Raw genomic sequence first — 21,889 nt, forward strand, 5'->3', positions numbered from 1 at the left:
TATCACAGTGTTTAAATATATTAATAAGACTCCCTTTGTTATATTTAGGCCTATAATGTGGCTATCTAGTCAAGGTGCACTCAGTGGTGGAGCGTCCATGGTGGCATGGGGGGCACCCGCCACCCCTGTAATTTGATTGGCCAGCCAATGTGGCCCCCCAATGGTCATTGACTCGGGTAATGTCAATCACTGCCCTAAAGTGCTTTACCGACGCTGGATGTTAAAACGGAAGCAAAATCTGTAACCTTGTGATTAAACTGTGTTAAAAACTAAGGAAGGCTTTTATTTAGGAAAAAAGACAAAGGAAGTGGCTCCATGGCTGCGCTAATGAGCTCTTAACTTCACCAGTCACTTACTTTTTTGCAACGTGATGCTCCTCTGTGCACGGAGTTAAGGTAATAACATAACCCTTCGGGTTCTTTAAGACTGTCTATTTGGCTCTTATTTGATTCAATTTGCATTCGAAACTGTTCTTGTATGTTTACTCTTTAGTTAGCTCTACATCTGGATAAACATAAACATCTCTCCACTGTTTCAGTGACGTTAGCATTAGCAATTATTTATTGCAATTCAACGGATGCTAATTGGCAATTAGCATCCGTTGTATGTTTCGCGTTTTGTGACATGAATTAACAGTCAACAACAGAGTATCATATCATCGTTGACACTGTGGTGTTGGTACAGTACAAATAACATGTTGTTATTTATTGTGTTTGTGGACACATTTTCAATGTAGACTACAGCATGAAACAGAGTCACGGAAATATCTCCAATTTCTTCACATAGAAGAAAATGATCAGGGAGAGTGCAGGTTACCAGCAGTGTGAGATTACTCAAGATGAATGCAGCCAGGCAGCTAAAACAGTCCAAAATTTCCAGGGCAAGACCAGCCCTCATGGACCTCCAGGTGGAAATGCAGGTATTAGGGAAATAAAACTGATTACTAGACAGAACACTGCTCACTGTACAGAGCTAGAAGCACTAACTTCTTTCTAATTCTGTACAGAAAACATGCTAGTGTTCTGTGTGTTACCACTTGGTAAGGGTACACCAAGCAGATTAAATGTGGCCAAGAAAAGCAAGATACATTTTTTTTAACTACAATATAAATTGAAGTGAATATGGGCGATCAGTGGCAGCTTTCATTTTTGTTACTTTTCGGAGCCCCCCCAGATTAATTGTTGTTGTGCCCCCACCAGAAAATTATCTGGACCCGCCCCTGGGTGCACTACGTATAAAGGTGCATTGTTTATGTTAATATTATTTTTCTATGACTTTGGTTGGTTGTATGTGATTCCTTCTTTTCTGTAAAGTTAATCTCGTTACACTTTTCAGTGGTTGATATATTATTATTTTTGTCTATCTATTATGGATTTAAAGTTTAGTTAACTTTCTGTTCCTTTGTCACTCTGCTGGAGTTTCAATTCTTTTACCCAAATTTAAGGGGACTTTGGAGGGGATTTTGGAAGTAATAACTTCTAGGGAAAGCAGATGGATCATTATGGAAATTAAACAGGACAACTCAACTTAAGCCATGTTATTTGCAATATATGGCTGTAATTCCATTTTAATGAAATACATAATGCATACCCACACTCCCTTCTAGTTTTAGGTGATGATCTTAATGAATGTTTAGATAATATTATATTCTGCTTGTTAACAGCAGGTGTTCATCATTGATGCTTAATCATCTCTTAATTAATCACTTAATTGCCTCATTATCTTCAACACTACATCAGTGTTACATAAACACTCTGTAGAGTGGGACCATATACACTGAGCAGTGTTGATTTAACAATGGCCATTTTACTGTGTAGAAGAAATTGAGGTTCTCCCCATTAGTTATATGTGAAATAATGTTTTATCTATATGTTTTTCTCTCAACCTCACGGACTCTTGGCCTTTTTTTTCATCCTGACATGCAGGACTTTACTTCAAAGAGTAAAATGTCTTTAAAGTAGAAGAATACTAGAATAGAGTCATTAATTTGCCCCCTTCTCTGATCGTAAATAGATCATTTTAAAATGAGGTCCAAAATTACGAAGGTTATTGGACATTTAATAATTGTCTCATAAGTGATAACATCTTCAATGACCATATTAAAATATTATTTAATGATATGTTTTCTGATAAAATGTATAATATATATATAGGATAAATGGGAATTCTTTAAATATAGAGCTAGACAGATATACAAAGAAGTAAAGACTTAAATTTGAAGAGTAAATAAATATGAACTGAGCAAATAGAAAAATTAAATTATTTATTGACAGGTAATCGGTCTAAAGAGGAAGAGCGAGAATTAAAGGAACTACATCTTTAAGTCAATCAAACGTATCTAGATATTGCTAAAAAAAACATTTACACATTTACACATCTGTATTTAAAAAAATTATACTTTTACTAAGAATGTTCAAGCTCATGTCCCAGTTATTGATATAGACTTCAAATCCTTATGTGATTCTGATTTGACAAAAGAAATTCATACAGCGATTCATTCTATGAAGAAAGGAAAATCTCCAGGCATTGTTGGATTAACTGTTGAGTAGTATATTCGTTTTTGGGAATTAATTAAACAACCTTTGTTTTGTATGCATAATGAATGTATTAATTTGAAAGATATGACTACATCGATGAAACATTATTATTACACTTGTTCCCGAACCAGTCAAAGACACTCTTCTAATAGACAATTGCCGTCCACTTAGACTCCTGACTATTTATTATAAAATTCTAGCTCTGGTGTTTGCAAATAGATTAAAGGTAAACTTACTGGGCTTCTTTTATTTAGTTTAAAGACTGGAAGAAAACTTGGTTGTTTCCTCATAAGTACTGTCTTCCTAATAAGGTGAAATAAGTTCATTTTAAAGTCTTACATAAAATATATCCTGTGAATGACACTGTAGCAAAGTAGATGGATACATTTTCCATAAGGATTAAACTTTATATCTTTACTTTGGTAAACACCTTGATTCTCCCAGCTCCTTTTATTGTGGTAAACACATTGATTCTCCCAGCTCCTTTACTATAAAGGTACAGTTAATTGAATTATATTATTATTATTTTTATTTTGCATGGGAAATGTTTTATTCATAAGCAAAAACTCTGTGACTCGCAGCTGTCTATCTCACATTCCTTAATTGAAATTAACATTTTTCTATATTGGAATATTATGAAATTCGGATTGATAATAGCAATAGTGCATAATGCCTTCCTCTGTATCTTTTTAAATATGTTTTGTTTTGTTTTCACACCTTTCTTATTTTGACTATTATTCAGGGTTTTTTTGCTGTAATTTTTTACTGTCATTATTATGATATCTTTGTAAACCACTGGTTGAACGTATATCTGTTATGTTCCATTGCTGTGTTTTCACATTTACTGTTGATTAATTACAATAAATAAAAACACTTGAAGATTGATAACCGTAAACTACAAATCCTGGACAAATAATTTAACATAATTGTATCATCACTGAGTGTCAGAAACATTTCTTAAGTCTGTTATGAGTGTTCTCTGCCAGGTTTATTAAGTAATCTGTTGTCCGATTCGACTACATAGTCAGTTAATTTGACGTACATGTGTTCTGTCAGCTGGGTTTAGTCAGCGGTGCTATAGTTATCAGTTACTCTATTAAGTTACTTAAGATTATTGGCTGTGTATTTAGGAAAAAATACAGAATTGGTGTAAATGCGTGATGTTGCTAGCTCATGAGAATGATTATGCCATGCGTATCTTAATTAATTTAGAAAAGCACATAATTTAGATATTTTCTTGGTAATGTTGTATATGGTTTATATGGTCGAATCGGACAACAAATTACTTAATTGTCATATCAGACATGCATCTGACACTCAGTAACAGGTTTAATTACCTGTGATTGTCCGGGATTTGCAGTGTATCCCGCGAGTCACGCTTGGAGTGACGTCAACACCCACTTCGACTGATTGGCTAGAGGAGGAGCTGTCAATCTAGAACTAGTGGACCAATGATGACGTTAAAGCACGCCCTAATTACCATGAAACTCGAACTGCAGCATTTGGAAAAGCAAGTGCAGAACGTCGGAAAAAAAACAAGGGAAAAAATAACGTATGAGTGGAAAAATATATATATATATGGTGAAAATATCAGATAACACAAAAAATGTGTTAACTACCCAAGTAAAGTATTATTTTGTGTGCGATTTGGACTACTTTGTCTTTACGTATCAATTTAAATTAATAGTTTGAAATGTGTTTAAAGTTCCGACACATGGTTTTTATTTTTTGATTTACGCGTATTTTTTTTAAATATGTCTAAAATACTTTTGGGGGAAATTTATTCCATACAGCTGCAGCCGGTGTTAGCGAAAATGAGCCCGACAAGGGTTATGCTACGCTGTAGCAGGGGCCCCTCCACTGCATTTTCTTTAATAAAATTTGCGTGATTGCTATCATAAACATAACTGTAAGGAGATTGTTGGCATATTAAATTGTATCTGACTAGTCAACTTCACAAACTTTATTTGTGTGGTGAATCAATAAATGAGGGAGAAAGGGGGATATAACTAATACTACAATGTACTGTATATTATTGATTTAGACGATAAGAGATGAGAACTCCTGGCCAGCCTTGTGAAAGTCAGGCTAGAGACACTTCCCAGCAATCTATAAGTGCAAGGGTGCTTTATAAAACTTAAATAATTATTCATTATTATAGTTAACTATCAATGTTAAAAGTAGGCGCAACTTACACTCATCAGTGTGACACAGTGTGTGAAAACTAGGCAAAAAATCTAGTTATTAGTGATGAGCATCAAACATTTATTTCAATATGATTTACTGTAAGTCTTTGACAACAGATGCAGATCGGAATCAATAGAACACCCATTAATGCCAAAGACATTAAGAACATTTGTGCTTCATAATGGTATTTTAATGGAAAGCACTAGAATTTATGTAATGGTTTCGATTTTTTAGCAGGGTGGGTTTATGTAAAAATAGTATATCACAAAGAAATTACTTTATAGGTGGGCTTTCACATATGGATCACAAATGTGCATTGAAAATTGCCAGGTGATAAACCTGTGCTTTAGGTATTCTATACCTATACCATCCAAGGCCGAATGTAACTTAACTGGCTGAGAGACGTTGATTGACAAAACGATCAAATCCCCCCTGCTGTCATTGGCCATTGAAATCTTGCTTACAATAAATCTTTAAAAATACTTTTGATTACATATAGAGGCAAAGTCTAAGCATTCGTGGGTGTGGTCCTTAAGGGTTGTCGTCACATCCCATAATTTATTTTCAACCAGCTTTTGGTGACTTGTTACATCCCTATTCATAGCTTTTTGCAATACTGGTATTTTCTATCGCAACCTACACGATAACAATGTCTACTATAATGTTTTTAATACACTTTTTTTTAAATAAATTGTGCCATGGCTATGCACACTTATGTAAGCCCTCCATATTTTTTCACTTTATCAGATCAGTAACAAGAGAAAATAGAAGACAGGAATAAACCACGACAGATGACTGAAGAGAGAGATGGAGAGAGAGATGTGACTCTAATACATTTATCTATTAGAGTTCTGCAGAGTCTACTATACCCCGGTTATCAAGTGCAAAATCCACTGACAATCCAGTTCAATTCATCCAAACACAATACAGAAGACAACCTCTGTCTCTCTCTCTATCTAAGAGCATAGTGTTTCAGTGACTCTATCCACCTCATTTTTGAACCCTGAAGTAAACAACGTGATGCACTTCCTTTTTTTCTTGAGACTTCCATTTAATTAGTAGGTTTATTCGTTGTAAAACAATGGAAGTGGTGTCACGGAAGCACGTTCAAAACACAAAACAGCTCTGGTGAATATTTTTCACATCCGCAAGGTATTGCACAGTGGGAGGATGAAGTGGCCTGTTATATCATATGAAAATAAATTCAATTATTTCATATTTACGGGTCTTCGGTGCACAACTATGAAAGCAAAACTTTTATTAGAAGAATTGTGAAAACAATTTCATCAAGTTGGTCGAAGGCGATATACTTTAAAAAGTTTAAAGTACATTTTTAACCTTTCTCTTCAGACATTAATTCATCCATCGGGTTTGTTATGGCTGTGTGCGGTTTGATCCTTCAACTTTTAGGAACCATGAACTTGCAGCATTCTAGAGTGTTTTTACTAAAATCCTTGCTTGAGGTTATGTGGGGAGAAAAGAAAGAAAACGTGTATCTCCTATAGAAATTGCTGTTAATCTGTATTGAAATAAGAGGAAGAAATAACCAAGAAATAAACATTATTTCAAATGTATTTTCAAATAAGTTTTTTTTTAAGTTTCAGATTGTTCTTACCCTATAACTTCGTGGAACAAAATGGAAAAAATGTATCACCCAAACTTAAAATGTTGTTCCCTTATACCTACACGTATAGGTACACTTTAATAACGTAAACTTACACTTTAAATGTAGTTTTACTTATGCAGTTCTTTGCATATTATATATGGTTACTACCGCTTTATTACCTGAACTTAAAATATTGAACCCTTATACCCCTCGTAGGTAGACTATACTTGCCAAAACATGAGCCGTAAATTTAGGTTTACTAACGCAGTTCTTTGCGGATTGAATATCTTGTTGCTACCCCTTTATTACCCGAACTAATATTTTGTTCCTTTATACCTACGCATAGGTACACTATAGTTACCAAAACTTACACCGTAAATTCAGTTTTCAGTTCTTTGCGATTGTAATCTAAAGCGTTACCCCCACTTCTTTTCAAGATCCCCTGGATATGACTTCATTTACACACATTCAGATAATTCCTACTGTACAACACGTGAAACTCTATCATATCAGATTCTCTCGGTTGTAAATCAGATAATTAAAATGAATGATTTGGTCTGTATGCAAACTGTATTGTAAGTATTATAAGTTACAAGGGAGGAGTTCACTGGTTTTGGGAATGGGTTGTGCTCACTAGTTAGCATACTTAATATTCTAATATGACTGTTGCCTTAGTGAAGTCTTTCATTTTACAATTTCTGCCCACCTGGGGCAGCATGGGTGAGCGAGGCTCTTAACATGAATGTGGCCACACCTTAAACAGCCAGCGTCCTGTTCAGAAATCAGCCCGTCCAATCACATGCTCTCAAAGTCTCTAACTGCCCAATTACACATTCTGCCAAATCGCAGTCTCGTCCAATCACATCCTCGGTCAGATTAGCCATTATAAACACCTCAAAAGACTGGGCAATTTCCAAATGGCATTTATATGACCCCGAAGGACATGAAAAGTGAACACCTGAATCCTTTTGCAAGGGCCCCTTTTTAGAAGTTTGTTAGCAAGGGTACATGCCATGGTCACTTCAAGGAAGTGTGTTTCATTTGTGATCACGTGATCTGAGATTAAGGGTTCTCGTGACGCATTTTTAAGCAAATATGGTGCAGCATTTCAGAACAGCGGTCCGGTCAGGTGTATACAGTCAAATTTGTCAGACAATGTACCAGGATTAAGTTCTCTTTCGTGCTTGAGTTAAAAAACACACAAGATTATGCCACAAAGCCTGTTTTGTCTAAAGCATTTTCATAAGCACAGACCTCAGTGTGTTAAATAAAATCTTGGAGAATTGGTGCACATATTTTAATTAGTCAACAAAAAATGTTTTACAGTGCATTCTTACCCCCAAAATGTGCTTGTTTGATTACACTTGCTATCAAATGACCCTGTCTTATTTTACTGCCCCCCAAAGGAGCGTGTCTGATCACACTGTACCCTAAATCCAACTGACCAATAAAAATGAAGCCCGTTCAATTACACAGTGTCAAGAATTAGCCTATCCAATCCTACAGTGTCCAAGCACAAAGCTGTCCGGTCTACTGTTTCTCAGAATGAGACAGTCAAAACCCGTTTACTCCCTAACAAACTCAAAAATAAAAGTAGGCAAGCAAGCACCTGCGCTCTGAATCTGAGCTGTCAAGTTATCGGCTTCTTATTTTTGACTAATTAATTTAGTCTAAGTCATAGGTACCAGCTCCACCATTTTAATAGTAAACCATAATACCTACTGCTAGCATTACGCTGCCAAGGTATTACTATACCTGTTCCTTTATTATGCAGTTTACCGCTGACAATCTGATGCCCAGTGATCCCACAAGCTACCAAGCACTATCAGTGCTACAGTGCATGAACTGAACACGATCAATAGATTGTGATCTCACTTTATGTCTCTGGGTTTGAGTTTCCGGGTTCCTGTCATTAAGAACATGTCACAGATGTTCATTCATCACTGGAAGGTTTCTCCAGAGAGGCTCTGAGATGAGACAGTTGCCCAAGGTGATGAACAATCTCATGCGTTCATGTGTGTGTCTCGCAGTCCTTGTGAAGGTGAGACCAGTGAAATCTGGATTCTCTCACACATACCTGTTTTAGGTCAGGTGGACATTTTCTCCCTCCGGAATCAATACAGCACTGGGTGTGTTTTGATGCAAGTGCGGTGTGTGCGGATATGAGCCTGTTCATTGTGTAGACTGTGTATATTGTAAATTATACATGAGCATTAGAGTGTACATGTGCATCAGCTTTGCTGTTCCAAATACATCGCAGTTTATTTTGTACTTTCTACAATGGGGTAATACAATAGGAACAGAGCCGTCACCTAAGAGGGGACAATTGTAAAAGTTGTTTACACTACTAAGTGTATGGGGATGGGCCAGCGGTTAGGCCTATCATTTAGAATAGCGCATAACATCTACCTTCCACAGCAACATCCTAACCCAAAGGGAACCTCATACCACAAGTGACTAAATGAAATGCTCTTCATAGGCTGCAACCCTGCCAGCTCAGTCCAACGTGCAACAAACAAGTTAAAAAAAAACACAGGAGCCCCAGCTAACATCAACATCTGGGTTTGTGTAATGTTAGTGAGCCATAACAAACATTGTAACAAACACAAAATGCATTTATCCTAATAAAAGCACTTTTCAGTACTATATTCTGTAAAATATTCTGTGCGCTTCTGGCTGGACTTCCTGCTTGCACAATCAAACCTCTCCAGATGATCCAGAATGCGGCGGCAAGAGTGGTCTTCAATGAACCGAAGAGAGCGCATGTAACTCCGCTCTTCATCAGGTTACACTGGCTCCCTGTTGCCGCCCGCATAAAGTTCAAAGCTTTGCTCCTGGCCTACAAGACCAACACCGGATCTGCACCATCGTATCTCCACTCGCTAATGCAGATCTATGTTCCTGCCAGATCACTGCGGTCTGCAAAGGAACAACGACTAGTGGTACCATCCCAAAAAGGAAAAAAGTCACTCTCCCGTACCTTCTCTGGATCTGTTCCACATTGGTGGAATGATCTACAAGCTGCTACAAGATCAGCAGACTCGGTTGCCATCTTTACAAAACGCCTAAAAACGCATCTCTTCCGTCAACACGTCGCGGATTGATTTTTCCTAATTCTTTTCCCTTTCCTTCTTTATAAAAAAAAAAAAAAAGAAATTCCTAACCTCACTATTCTTAGCTTTTTATACTGTGCTAGGCTTTAATGGACTAGTTTGATGCACTTATGTATTTTGTTGCCTATGTTGTTATAATTGCTTCCAATGGTTCCTCATCTGTAAGTCGCTTTGGATAAAAGCGTCTGCTAAATGACTAAATGTAAATGTAAAATATATCAATATTCATAAGCAACAGGTCAGCCAACTTTTTTTGTGTTATCAACAAAGCTAATATACATTACTTCAGATTACAGCCAACATTAAATCTCTTAGAGGTGCAACATTTGCTATGCAATTTCTTATATTTTCTTTAACCGACAAGTGTTCCTAGACAACATCATCAGTCAGATCTTTTTCTTCCAGCTGTGTGGCTTATTCCAATGCGGAAAAAGTACTTTTGGTCCGGTATTTTTGGATACCGGGACGTACTTTCCTGAAGAGCTCCGACCTGAATCAAGCTGATCAAGATCTCAAGGAGCAGGTGTGTTCGACTTGAAGCGATACTTTATCCAAGAATATACAACCGTAAGATCTTTGTTTATCTTCGCAACAAAAGTTAGGATTTAGTTAAATTCTGAAGTCGTATGACTAAACACTAAAAGTGCAGAAATTGTGTCAAGACATAATTAAAGTAGACCATGTACTACAGTGAGTAAGTGTGCAATCCTTCAATGTTGTGTGTGTGTGTGTGTACCTTCTGTCTTCTCCGCAGGGTAAAGTTTTTCCACAGTAACAGTCGGAGTTGTGTCAGGAGACCCATTATCAGCTTCAAATGTCTCTATGGGAATAATCAACCAGTTACCCCTATAGAGACAAAACAGAGATATTTCTTATCAATAGAGAGTAAAGCAATCCCAAATCTGATCACGAGCCCTGTATCATGATGCAAGTGGAAGAAACTTTAATTCAAGCATTAGATTATCCGTCCCTAACGTTTGATGTTCATGCAAGTTTTAAAATACAGGTGACATCTTTGAAACGAAGATTTCGTAAGAATCATCAAACTGGAGGATGTTTAAGTTGGGTTAAACACGAACAAAAGAAAATAATGCATCAGTCCTGAAACTTGAGAGATCGGTCCTGTGTTTGGACAAATCTGTGGTACTTTGTGTATTGTTAAGCCTACAATATAATTTACCCGTTTCATTACTTCTGCAGGTGTTAACTGACTATAATTTGTAATGAGCACCAATGGGAGTCCTGATGGGAATATGAAAATCAGATCACGCAGTCTGATCTTAGTGTGGGTGTCTGCTCAATAAATAGGGTTTATTATTTTACTGATAGACACTCACATCTTATTCATATGAACTTTGTTTTATTCAGACATGTCTAGTAGCAGAAGTCTGACCAAATGGTTTTGTAAAACAAAATGGCTGATCTGAAATACAAACTTAAGTATACAGTACCAGAAAATGAAAACTCAAAAGTTTATTTACTAAGAACGGCTTTGCACTGCAAAGGAACACTTTCTTAATACTTTTACAGATTTATTTGAAAATTCATGCACATTCATTTTTGTCACCTGACTGGCAAATTATCTCTAAAATGATTCATGCCATCTGTTGGCACAACTTAACTTAATGCACTGGTGTGAGTAAAAAATTGCTCTATTTTGGTTTGATTAAACTTTTGTATCAAACTCTATTTTAATGAGTTTGCTTACAATGTTGATAAGTAGTTCGACTTAATATTGTGTGTAGTTTTTGTGTTTATTTTTTTACAACAATATTTAAGCTGCAGTAACTCAAAGCAATTGGCTAGATAACTGAATTTTGTCGACAGCAATCGGGTTCAGTAGTTCAAGGCTCCTAACATACGTAAACAATTTCAATATCTGAGTGTCAGGGGTTTCGAAAATACATTTGTACAACATGCTCAGTCATCTAACTTGACCTATTAATGTTGAGGCTACATGGATGTTTTATTAAAGTAGCATTGCTGAGGATCCCAGTTCCCATCATGCGTTGCTTGGGAGTAAATGATGATAGTAAATAATGGATTTTCATCAACATCAGAACAGCATGAGACCTAATATTTGGTTCTCTTGGCATTAAAAGGTGTGTAAGTGTTATTAAGAGGTTACCATTGTCCTAAAGGATATGCTTAGGTTATGCTCAAAGAGAATCGGCATACATTATGTTTTACTCGAAGGTCATTTCTTTGGGAATGCTAAAGGCAAGATCTCTCGCTTTCAAATTTGCATTGAGAATTATTTAAGAACGGTGGGATGGTTTAGGTTTTGATCAACCAGTGTCTACGATTAAATCCGTATAGAAAACTAGTTGGAGCAATTTCAATAATTCAATTGAAGTTATTCAAGTCTTTTAAGTTGGTCGAAAAAATAAATTTCATTCAGGAGAAAAGGTCATCTGTCTAACTCAATGGTATATGTTAGATGAACTTAAGTTTATGAGAACTGGTCACAGCAAAATATTAAAGCAAAAATTTTTAGAGTGTAAATCTAGTGAAAATTATATTTATGATCTCACAAGGCTAAAATATCTACATACTGTTTGAGATGTCACCATTAGCAGTACAACGGCTCATGAGCGAACAGGATATCTCACCATATAGAAACAACAATGTCACACTACCAAGCCACCCTAACAAGACTTCACACTAGAGGAGAGCTTTAAATCTGTTCTAATACTCCCAACAGCTCTTTAAGTACAGATGCGAGGGCAATGCAGGACGGGAAGGTCTTTAACAGAGCGGATTCCACTCTAATTGGTACAAGTGGGAAAGGTGAGAGTCATGCTCACCTTCGTTTCTCTGGAAATGAGCAGATGATTATCTTCAAACACGTAAACATACACATACACTGATTCAGGAAAACACCCTTCTGAATAAGAGTTCAGGAGAGTTCATGACTTAACATAAAACAATCACATACTTTAATGCAGATGTGGAGTCCAGTGTGTTTTTACTCTCATTTTAACGTATCAGTACTGTACTGAGTATTTTTTTACTTTGGAAAGAAATACGGATTGCAGGAAAAAGGTATAAATATAGACAGTTTCATCAGACGCGTGCACCTGACCCCCAGTTAACTTCAGGTTTGTGTTTGGCTTTTGTATAAAGGGATGCATAATATTATCGGTCGATATTGGTTTATAACTGAAATATCTGCGATATGAAAAATTATGGCTTTGCCGATAAAAAAGACGCGTTGATTATGTGTAGCGCGTTCAGACATGAGACATAAACCATCTTTTATCATTGTTTTCCAGCAAAGTATGCAGACAGCGCAGTGTTCCTCTGGTAAAACTGCGTAAAATCAGATCCGTCAGTTCTATGTATATAGTGAGCCCACGCACACATGATTCATATTTTACAAGCATACGATAAGTTTGTAATTTCACAGCTGTGTTGTTAGTTTGTTAGCTACAAGCTAATGCTGTAGCACAGTAGCGTTACTGTACTCTGTCGTGTCCCTACACTGACGCTAAGCTACAAGTAAAGCTATTGGCCATTAAATCGAGTGATTTGTTTGACCATTTCTCAATAATTCTCTGTACGTCTGTGTGGTAAACACTTGGCTTGGTTTCTTTAAAGGTTTTATTAGACCTTATTACTATGTGCTGTTTTATTGAATAACTCCCTTTACAAGTAATTATGTCAAATGTTTAAATTTAACAAAAGAGTTTTGGAGTTATTTACATAAGGTAAAATATAACAGAAATACGTTAATAGATAAACGATTGCTTCTTTATTGCAGACTAACAATTTGTTTAACAATTTTTTGGAAATGCCATGATAGGAAAATAATTTAATTAGATGCCACTTATGTTCTATCATCATCAAAAAAGACTTAAAGTGTATCAGCTGAAATAACTTGAAAAATATCAGCATATCGAAAATAAATCTTAATCTATAATATAACTATTTATATATAAACTCACCTATTGCACTGCAACTTTAATAGCCAATGTCAATAATTTATGCATACCTAAGTCACTTGCACTATTTTAGTCTAAATTATTATCTGTTCATATCCACCTGTACATTAATGTTCATAGTATATAGTCATCTGTATATATTGTTCATAGTATATACCTACTGTCATATTTTCATAGAACATTCCTACTGCAAAATATTTTTATAGTCCATGCCCACTGTATTATATTCTCACTATTGTATTCTGTATTTATTCTAACTGTATATCCTGCACTTGCTAACTGCACTTCTGGTTAGACCTAAACTACATTTCGTTACACTGTACTTGTATATGTGTAATGACAATAAAGTTGAATCTTGAATCTAATAATATATGTTATGTTGGGGTCAAAAAAGTATGCACGCGCGAGTTCTTCTATGACACCATGATGCACATTTTTTAAGAGGTACTGTACTTCTGTATGAAGAACTGAAACTGTGTTCTTGTTTTAAAGAAAATTTGTGGGCTGGTGAATAAAAAAGATGGGAGATTATTCTGCCCTACTGGAATACATCTAAGTTAATTAGCTATTTGTCTTTTCCAAAGTGACTTACAGTACAATTATTCGCAGAATAGTCCCACTGGATCTGCTTGAGGTTAAGTGCCTAGATCAAGGACATAATAGTGACTGGGGAATTCAGTTACTCAGCAGGGCATGAATCACCCATTTCAAGATTTTAACCTCCAACCTTTTGGGTTACCAGACCATTTCTTTATCACACAGATAACATACTTGAAACTTCACATTCACTCTGTTACAGTACATATTCTTCTCTTCAGAGGACATGTGCGCGTTTGTAAGGCAGCGTATTCAGCTGTCAGATCAATTATTTCTCTTGCAGTGACACACTGTCCTTCTGTGAAGGACGGTTCCATTTCTAGGATACGTACTGTGGTTTCATGTTTAGGGAATATATGTATTCTTTCTGAGCACTGCTTATCTCTGAAGTACAAATTCATCAAGGTACACGTTCTACCCTAACAAAGCCCAGTAGGCAAATCGTGTCACGTTTCATGTAAAACAGAAATACATTTGGAACTAACAGTAAGGAACAAATGCACGTTACATCTCGCACAACAAATCTCTTTACGCAACACACTCGTGGGGAAAAGCCACGCTTGGGACTTTTATCCCGGATGAATCCTGTGTTTGTCTTAAGAGTCAAGGATGGACCATCCATCCGCGTGCTGCCCCCATGACGTAATATTGGTCATCAGGAGGGTCCGCGTACAACAGCGCATGTGCAAGAAAAGTGCAATAGTCCACGAGGGGTCAATACACACACTGAAAGTGTGAAGTGTGCCGTTGTCGAAAAAGAACGATTCAAAACCAACACGCAGAAACCAAGAACAGAAAGCTAAGAAGCATATCCTTCTCCATACTGTTTGGTTGTTCTTTAATGTCTTGCTGTTTGCCCGGATTGTTTTCAATGGCGCAATTACTTCCTCTATCATTCATTTGCGGTGAGTCTGCGCGTGTGTCGAACTCGATTCATTTATTATGATAACTTGCATAAACTCAACCACTAGGTCAAAGTAAAAGTGTATAATGGTAATGACCGTAAGTTCCGATAATTTTTACTTGCATATTCCGACGCATTTCCAGTTGAAACAAGATATTGAATGACACAATTGTGGGCATTGACTTGGGGGAGTAAAAAGATGCCCTGCCCAAGCCATTAAACTGACATCATTGGACACAGGGCGGATCTTAATTCCATTTGGCCGTATGTGGACTTCACAGGGTGTTCCGCCATCTTAAGAGAGCAAACATGTTCAGTTCAAAGAGCACTAAAAACACAAAGAGAATCCGGCAACATCTATATATCCTTCCGCCGGAGGTGGAAAGGGAAAATCATCCAACGGGCCTTGTGTGCTGCGTCATGACTGACAAAAACAACGCGTTTTCGTGTTCCTTTTGTGCACTGTAAAACTTTATTTTATTATTGTTATAATCATATTTAATAATGTGGTTTGCTTCACGTAAATATGTTCTTTTACTGTTAGTAGCATTGTTATTATGTAGGCTACACACTTGAGATGATGAATGTACTGTATTTATTTGTATTTATATTTTATTGTGCAATTAAAAAGTAGTTTTCAAAGATTCATCCATTTAGCTATTATTATACAAACTAATGTAAACGTGGTAAGCAACAGCAGTTCTTTTTATAATGTTATGTTATTTACCTCAGGTATGTTTATAGCTGCACCACATAGGGAAAAAAGAACACAAGTCGTGTCACGCCCCTTCTTCGTGTTAGGTATGGACACATTGCTTATAGCAGGAATCACATAATTAGCGATTATAGTAAAATTTTGGCAATATTGCGATTACGCTTTACCTCATGTCAACGCAATAATTCAATCTAAATAATGTGATTAAGCTCACAATCGCAGTAAGCATAATCGATTGTATCACAGGTGCAAAATACGTCCACGTCAATGTTTACTTTTGACTTGAATATATTAAAACGATAGCCAATGACACGCCTACTTTATCTGAGATCATCATTTATGCTGTTTATTATAGCAACTAAAACAATCATCTTATACGGGAGTGAAGAGGTTTTGGTCATGACATGTAAACGTGTTTCTGCGATTAAGTCCTTACTCATTATTGATGCATGGAAATGTAAATGGTGCTTTTATGCAAAACGATGTAAAGTGCATTAAAGGTACATTTGATCAGTGTTGATCGGGCGTTGAACCCAAAACCTCGGTGTTGCCAACACCATGCTCTATCACTTGAGCTACATGAACCATGTTTAATACACCACTCTTCTGTTTGGACGGTCACCCTCATGTCTTTTCAAATCAGTTTTTACCATCTAGAGAACAAACATATTGTTGTTTCCTGAAAGAACAACCATGTTCTTGTTCATACAATCAGAGTAGCACCATAAAGTACACTGTGTGATGTTTGGTAAAGAACAATGTATTTGTAATAAATAATAGTTATTTACATACATATACATTTATATAAACTGTATATATTGGAAAAGGAGAATATACTATTATTTTTATTTGAAAGGTAAAAGCGTAAAAAAATATTGTGGTCAGTGTTAACCGGTATGACGTGTTTATAGCAAAGGATACCATATGCGCCCTTATGAAACTGCCTTGTCTTAAATGTTCTGGAGGCAAAACTAACGGGCTATGAAAACAAATGTTTGTAAGTTTACAATACTTACGTATAACAATCTACTAAAGTAGGGGCACTCCTTTTCTGTTTGTGACCCAGAAAGAGAGCCTTTCTCGGTCTCTCTCTCCTTCTCTCGTAATTGTCTCTAGTTACAGTAAATATTTCATCAGGCATCAGGCAGAACATCGTGCAGGAAAAATGACCAGTCCAGGAACCTTGTATGAAATATGCAGGGAGTAATTTCCTATTTATGAATCACTGTCTGCCTTTCTATCTCCACCGGATAATTTATTTCTGCTGGAAATGGGGCTGCGCGCTCATACACACTTATCTCTAATTTTAGGGGCCAATTACGGCGCGCGGCACACACAAGTGGAAGGTGTATGAATGTGTTGGAGCTAAAGGTCAGAGAGCGAATTGAAGGCCGTTATGGGATCTGCAGAATTTGCATACGCTGAAAAGCAAGCAATATTTTTCGGAGATTCAATTGCTCTGCCAGCGCAGGAAACTCTCCATGAGTCAATGTGTCTGGGACTTTAGAAAGCACAGAACGTTTAGAATTGTGTGTGATAATAGACCGGAAGTATTTTATGTCGTTCAGCACATTTTGATGAATATGTTGCAATGAATTGTGCAAAAACGTACAATTGTCGGAAAAGAAGAAAGTTTGAAGGCATTTGTTGAAACGTAAAACAGTTGCGAAAACAAGAGAGCAAATTATTGTTTGATAAATATTGTTTTTAGCACAAAGTCATATTGCGGGTTTCACACACATTTAAGCAACTTCACCGTAACATACTTTCTTAACGTTTCAATGTCTCATAAAAACTATCTTAGAAGCAGATGATAAACAGTTTGTAAAGGAGATATTTGTGTACAATTTTTATTAATGACAGCAGTAATTCATCAAATGATCATCAAAGGATTGAGAAGAGCGTCTCAGCAGGTCACAAAGTGCTTTTGAGTGTGTTAATCTAAGATCATGTACACACTGAAGATAAACCCTGTCATTACTCTCATCCTGAACACACCGATGTTGGTTATTTACAGGAGCGAAAATCTGATTTACTACATTTTAGTAGTAACACCCTTAATCTTCAGGTAGTGACAACCAATTTACATGAAATCCACAAAATGTAAATAGCTAGTAAACATCTAATTCATCACACAAAAATGCAGTTCGTCATTCATAAAACCTGGAGTATACTGTGCGTACATTCAACTCTGGATGTAACTCCAAGGGTTTAACTAAGACATTTATTTTGATAGTAAGGAAATGAATAGTACACCCAGAGATGAGAATTCTGATTATTTACCCGCATGTCGATAATTCTAAATCTAAAGACACCAGAGAAGTGCACAAAAGGTAAGCTCAAACACACTAGACAAATTTGCATACTCTGTTTGGATCAAATGAAACATCAGGTTTTGTACAAAGTTAAAGGGGTTCATGCCAAATCAAATGTATGCTATAATAAAAAAATCTCAATAGTTTCACTCAGTTTGCAATGTTATATGTAATAAAAAAATATCTATTAACAATGCAGAAACCAGCTTCTATTTTACATTACAATATACAATACAGTCCTACTAAAGGATTAGCAGTTTACCTCACCATTTTTAAATTGGTCCTGAAATCTACTGTACCAACCACTATTGAAATGAGATCACAGTTGATGGTCACAGATCGACAGATAAGATTTTACTGGATGGTCTATACCTTTACATAAACTGTATTTACAAATGTCATCCACTAAAGTAATTCAGTTTTTAACTATAGTTGTGGTGCAAAAATATTAGAACACTTAAAATGAAGGTTCATCCAAAAATGAAACAATTTCTTAAATATCAAGTGTTTTTGGGCACGTCCTTTCTTGTTCAATGAACGTAATACCAGAGTTCTTTAATATGCTGCTGCCCCTTTAAGAGCGAGGATTTGGATATACGGATCTAATACTGTGACACATGCATTTTATTTCCCAACCATGTTCACGAAACTATATGCCTTCTCTTCAGAAGTCGATGCATTGGATGCTTTGCCACGTGTTATGAGTTTGTGGGACGGGGGCACTCATAGATAAGCGAATGGCTAAAGGATGTGAGGTTCATTGAAGGCACTGATTGAGCAATATAACATTTCTGGGCATTCATTTTATAATGTGCAAAAAATTATATATGTATATATTGATCGGTTTGGAAGTCGAACCAGTGTGAGCATAAAAAAACTAGTCCCACCGGCAGGAAATATAGTCACTAAATGTGACCATTTTGGTTGCAGTCAAGGGCCCTGGCTTAAAGGGAAAGTTCACCCAAAAAAGAAATTTCTATCATCATTTTACCAACCCTGTATAAATGTATTTGTTCTGCTAAACACAAAGGAAGATATTTGGAAGAACGTTAGTAACCAAACAGATCTCAACGGGGGGTTGACTCCCATTGTATTTATTTTCCCCACTATGTAAGTAAATGGGGGATGAGATCGGTTTGGTTACTGTCATTCTTCCAAATATCTTCCTTTGTGTTCCGCAGGACTTTACACAGGTTTGGAACCGCCTGTGGGGGTGAGTAGATTATGACAGATTTGTTTATTTTGGGTTGAACTATCCCTTTAGAACAAAAGTTCAATACTAATTAAGCCCCAGGTGTAAATACCTCGCATTTTAAGACCTTATGATCCGCTGATGCAACTCTACCAACTTCTGTCTTATATTCCGTATTAATAACGATAACAAACACAAGAGCGTCGGCTCACTTCATCAGTTTACATTACTCTTGGTCCCTCTGATGTCTTGTGGGGGAATTAATACTTGACATTTTTGCATATTCTCTCTGAATGTATTGCCACATGCAAAGCAAGCAAACATCCATCAAGGCAGACAAATTAAAGCCGTGTTGATAAATCGGCATAAAATTCTCTTGACTGTGTGAAATTTCTTGAATTAACACAAATATATGCAGAGCTCCTAAAACCATTTGGACGCTTTATGTCACGTTATACTTTTTTATTTTTATGCATAAACAGTATTATATTTATTACAGAAATTTTGCCTTTCTGTTCACTTTGAAACCTTGGTTGAGTAACCAAGATTCATTGCACAGTATGACATATTTTTGTCTTTTTATAGTTCTTGTAGGAATTCTGTGGTGCTTATTGTTGTGGTAATATTTCATTAACGTAGCATCGGTGTTTTAGTGTTATTTAGCTCGAGTAAATTTGGGGCTTATATTATTCATTACGACAAATCGGTATATTGCAAACTGACAAAAACTCTACACATTTTCACATATTTTAAAATGTATTTTACGAAAGTCACTGTCAGAAATTCTAGAAATTTCTGTATAGCATAGAGAAGGCAGAATAAAGCGATGGGTGACTACATCTAGAACTTGGTTCATGTGGACAGTAATAAAAGAAAAGATCAAAGGTACACTTCTGAAGTTTTGGACGAATCATGTTTAGTAACTTTATTACGCCAGTAATTATGTGTTATGCCAGTACCCTGTAAATTCTGCCTGTGAGTAATAATACCGAAATGTATAAATGTCTGAAAATATATATACTTTTTGCGATGGTAAAAAAATATAGGATTTTATATTCAGCATGTTAAACTTAATAAAGAAACAGTAAAATTAAAGCGAAACAACTTCAAAAAATTGTTACATTTAAGTATGAAAAGTACAAAACAAGAACCCAGAATTAAGCTTATATAAGAATATCCCTTTTTTCAGTTTAATCTGTATTTAACATTAATAATGACGGATGGAGAAACTGTTCATATCTATTTTGTTAGATTTCCTTTAACCCGCTGTGTTAGATAAACAACATACTTTTCATATTTTTGCATAATCTCTATGAATGTTTTGACACATGCAAAAGAACCAAACATCAATAAATACAGAAACAGGTGAAGCGATTTGTTTCAACGTCACTTCCCAGAATGACATACAGAGCTGTGTTATATGTTTTGGGTTCAACTTTATATTAAGGTACACAAATTCACCATTAACTACTAGTTTACTAACATGTCTATTGGTTGCATATTAGTATGCCTAAAAATTATTTAAAAAACTTTATGTAGCGCTACAAGACCCGTTTTCCTCACAGAATGTTGTCAAATAATATATAAAGAAAATGAGATGTGGTAAAGTGTCAGATGTTTGCGAGTTGAATAGGCTAATAAATGTAAAATATGTGTGTACAGTAATGAGATAAACATCCGATCTCAGGAGGCGGAAACTTGAGGAACTTACCTGTGTCTAAACCGGAGCAGATCTGCCTGTCAGCTTCTCATGCTTCCCTTCAATGTCATCCAAACACAGGTACTTTATCGACAACCAGCAACCCCATACATAAACCTGCATGTGACCGTCCTTTCACTGTCTCTTTCTACCTATCTCTCTCTCTCTCTCTCTCTCCGCTCTGTCCCCAAGCAATAAAGTATGCAAATAACCTCTGTGCAATCGTTATGGTTACAGTACAGGTGAGGTGGTGTGCGTTACACAAGGCGGAAAACACCCACGTGGCCAGCTGCTTGTTCTGTAATCAGATGTTGTGTGTTTGTGTGTGTATGTGCGTGCGTGCGTGCGTGTGTGTTCATTTTCATGACATTTATGCAAGTTAGAATGAATCAGATTAAAGTATGAAAAGTTAATAATGTGCTAAGACAGAGGGCAGAACATATCAGCTGAGTTTTACAGCAGCAATAAAGAATACAGCGCCGATGAGGTGAACGGCCTGAGAGACACAGAGAGATTCAGAGACAAACAGAGTGAGAGTGTCGGTTTGTAATAAATAAACCATTCAGCACTTTTCTTATGAGGTAAATGTATTTTATTTAAAGCCCGTTTTCAGTTCAAATAAGGAAAGGATGTTGGTTGGTAAGTTGATTCTTACGTTCAGTAAAAGATGTCGTCGCCGGCAGCTCAAAGGTGAGGACTTAAAGCCGTCAAGGTCTATGGAAAAACTCTCTTAGTCCTGAAATGCAAATGAATCTAAAAATCAATAAACACTGAATGCATCAGGGAAATAAGCTGCGGAAAACATCATCTCGCATTACTTTCCCTTGACTCTGCACGTTTGTGGTGTGAAAATGTTTAATCAGTTTGTATGTTTGTTTCATAATGCATGGCCCGATGACATCAAGGACAGTGTCTCCTTTTCCAAACATCGGATTCACAGAAATGTGCAGTACACAGGCTACGATTGTTGTTTTATACGCATCTCTGCCCTGCATTATACGAATAATACTTCCAGTTATGAACTCATAATGTGTTACTGAACACGCAGGTGGTAAAGGGGAGGATGAGTATAGTGTACTG

General features: G+C 36.3%; 1 protein-coding gene across 2 annotated transcripts in view; it reads right to left on the minus strand.

Moving 5' to 3' along the window:
* Positions 1 to 21,012, minus strand: part of LOC306892099 (phospholipid-transporting ATPase ABCA1) — a 105,180-nt gene extending 84,168 nt beyond the window's left edge. For both annotated transcript variants that reach the window (XM_079452910.1, XM_079452909.1), the window contains exons 1-2: positions 20,822 to 21,012; positions 10,180 to 10,289 (exon numbers count right to left, since the gene is read on the minus strand). In XM_079452910.1, the coding sequence (XP_079309036.1) occupies positions 10,180 to 10,245 (66 nt within the window). In that variant the 5' untranslated portion in view covers positions 10,246 to 10,289; positions 20,822 to 21,012. The remainder of the gene's footprint in view (positions 1 to 10,179; positions 10,290 to 20,821) is intronic.
* Positions 21,013 to 21,889: the final 877 nt, after the last annotated feature.

Source organism: Barbatula barbatula, assembly GCF_947034865.1.
Source record: "Barbatula barbatula genome assembly, chromosome: 1".
Lineage (NCBI taxonomy): Eukaryota > Metazoa > Chordata > Actinopteri > Cypriniformes > Nemacheilidae > Barbatula > Barbatula barbatula.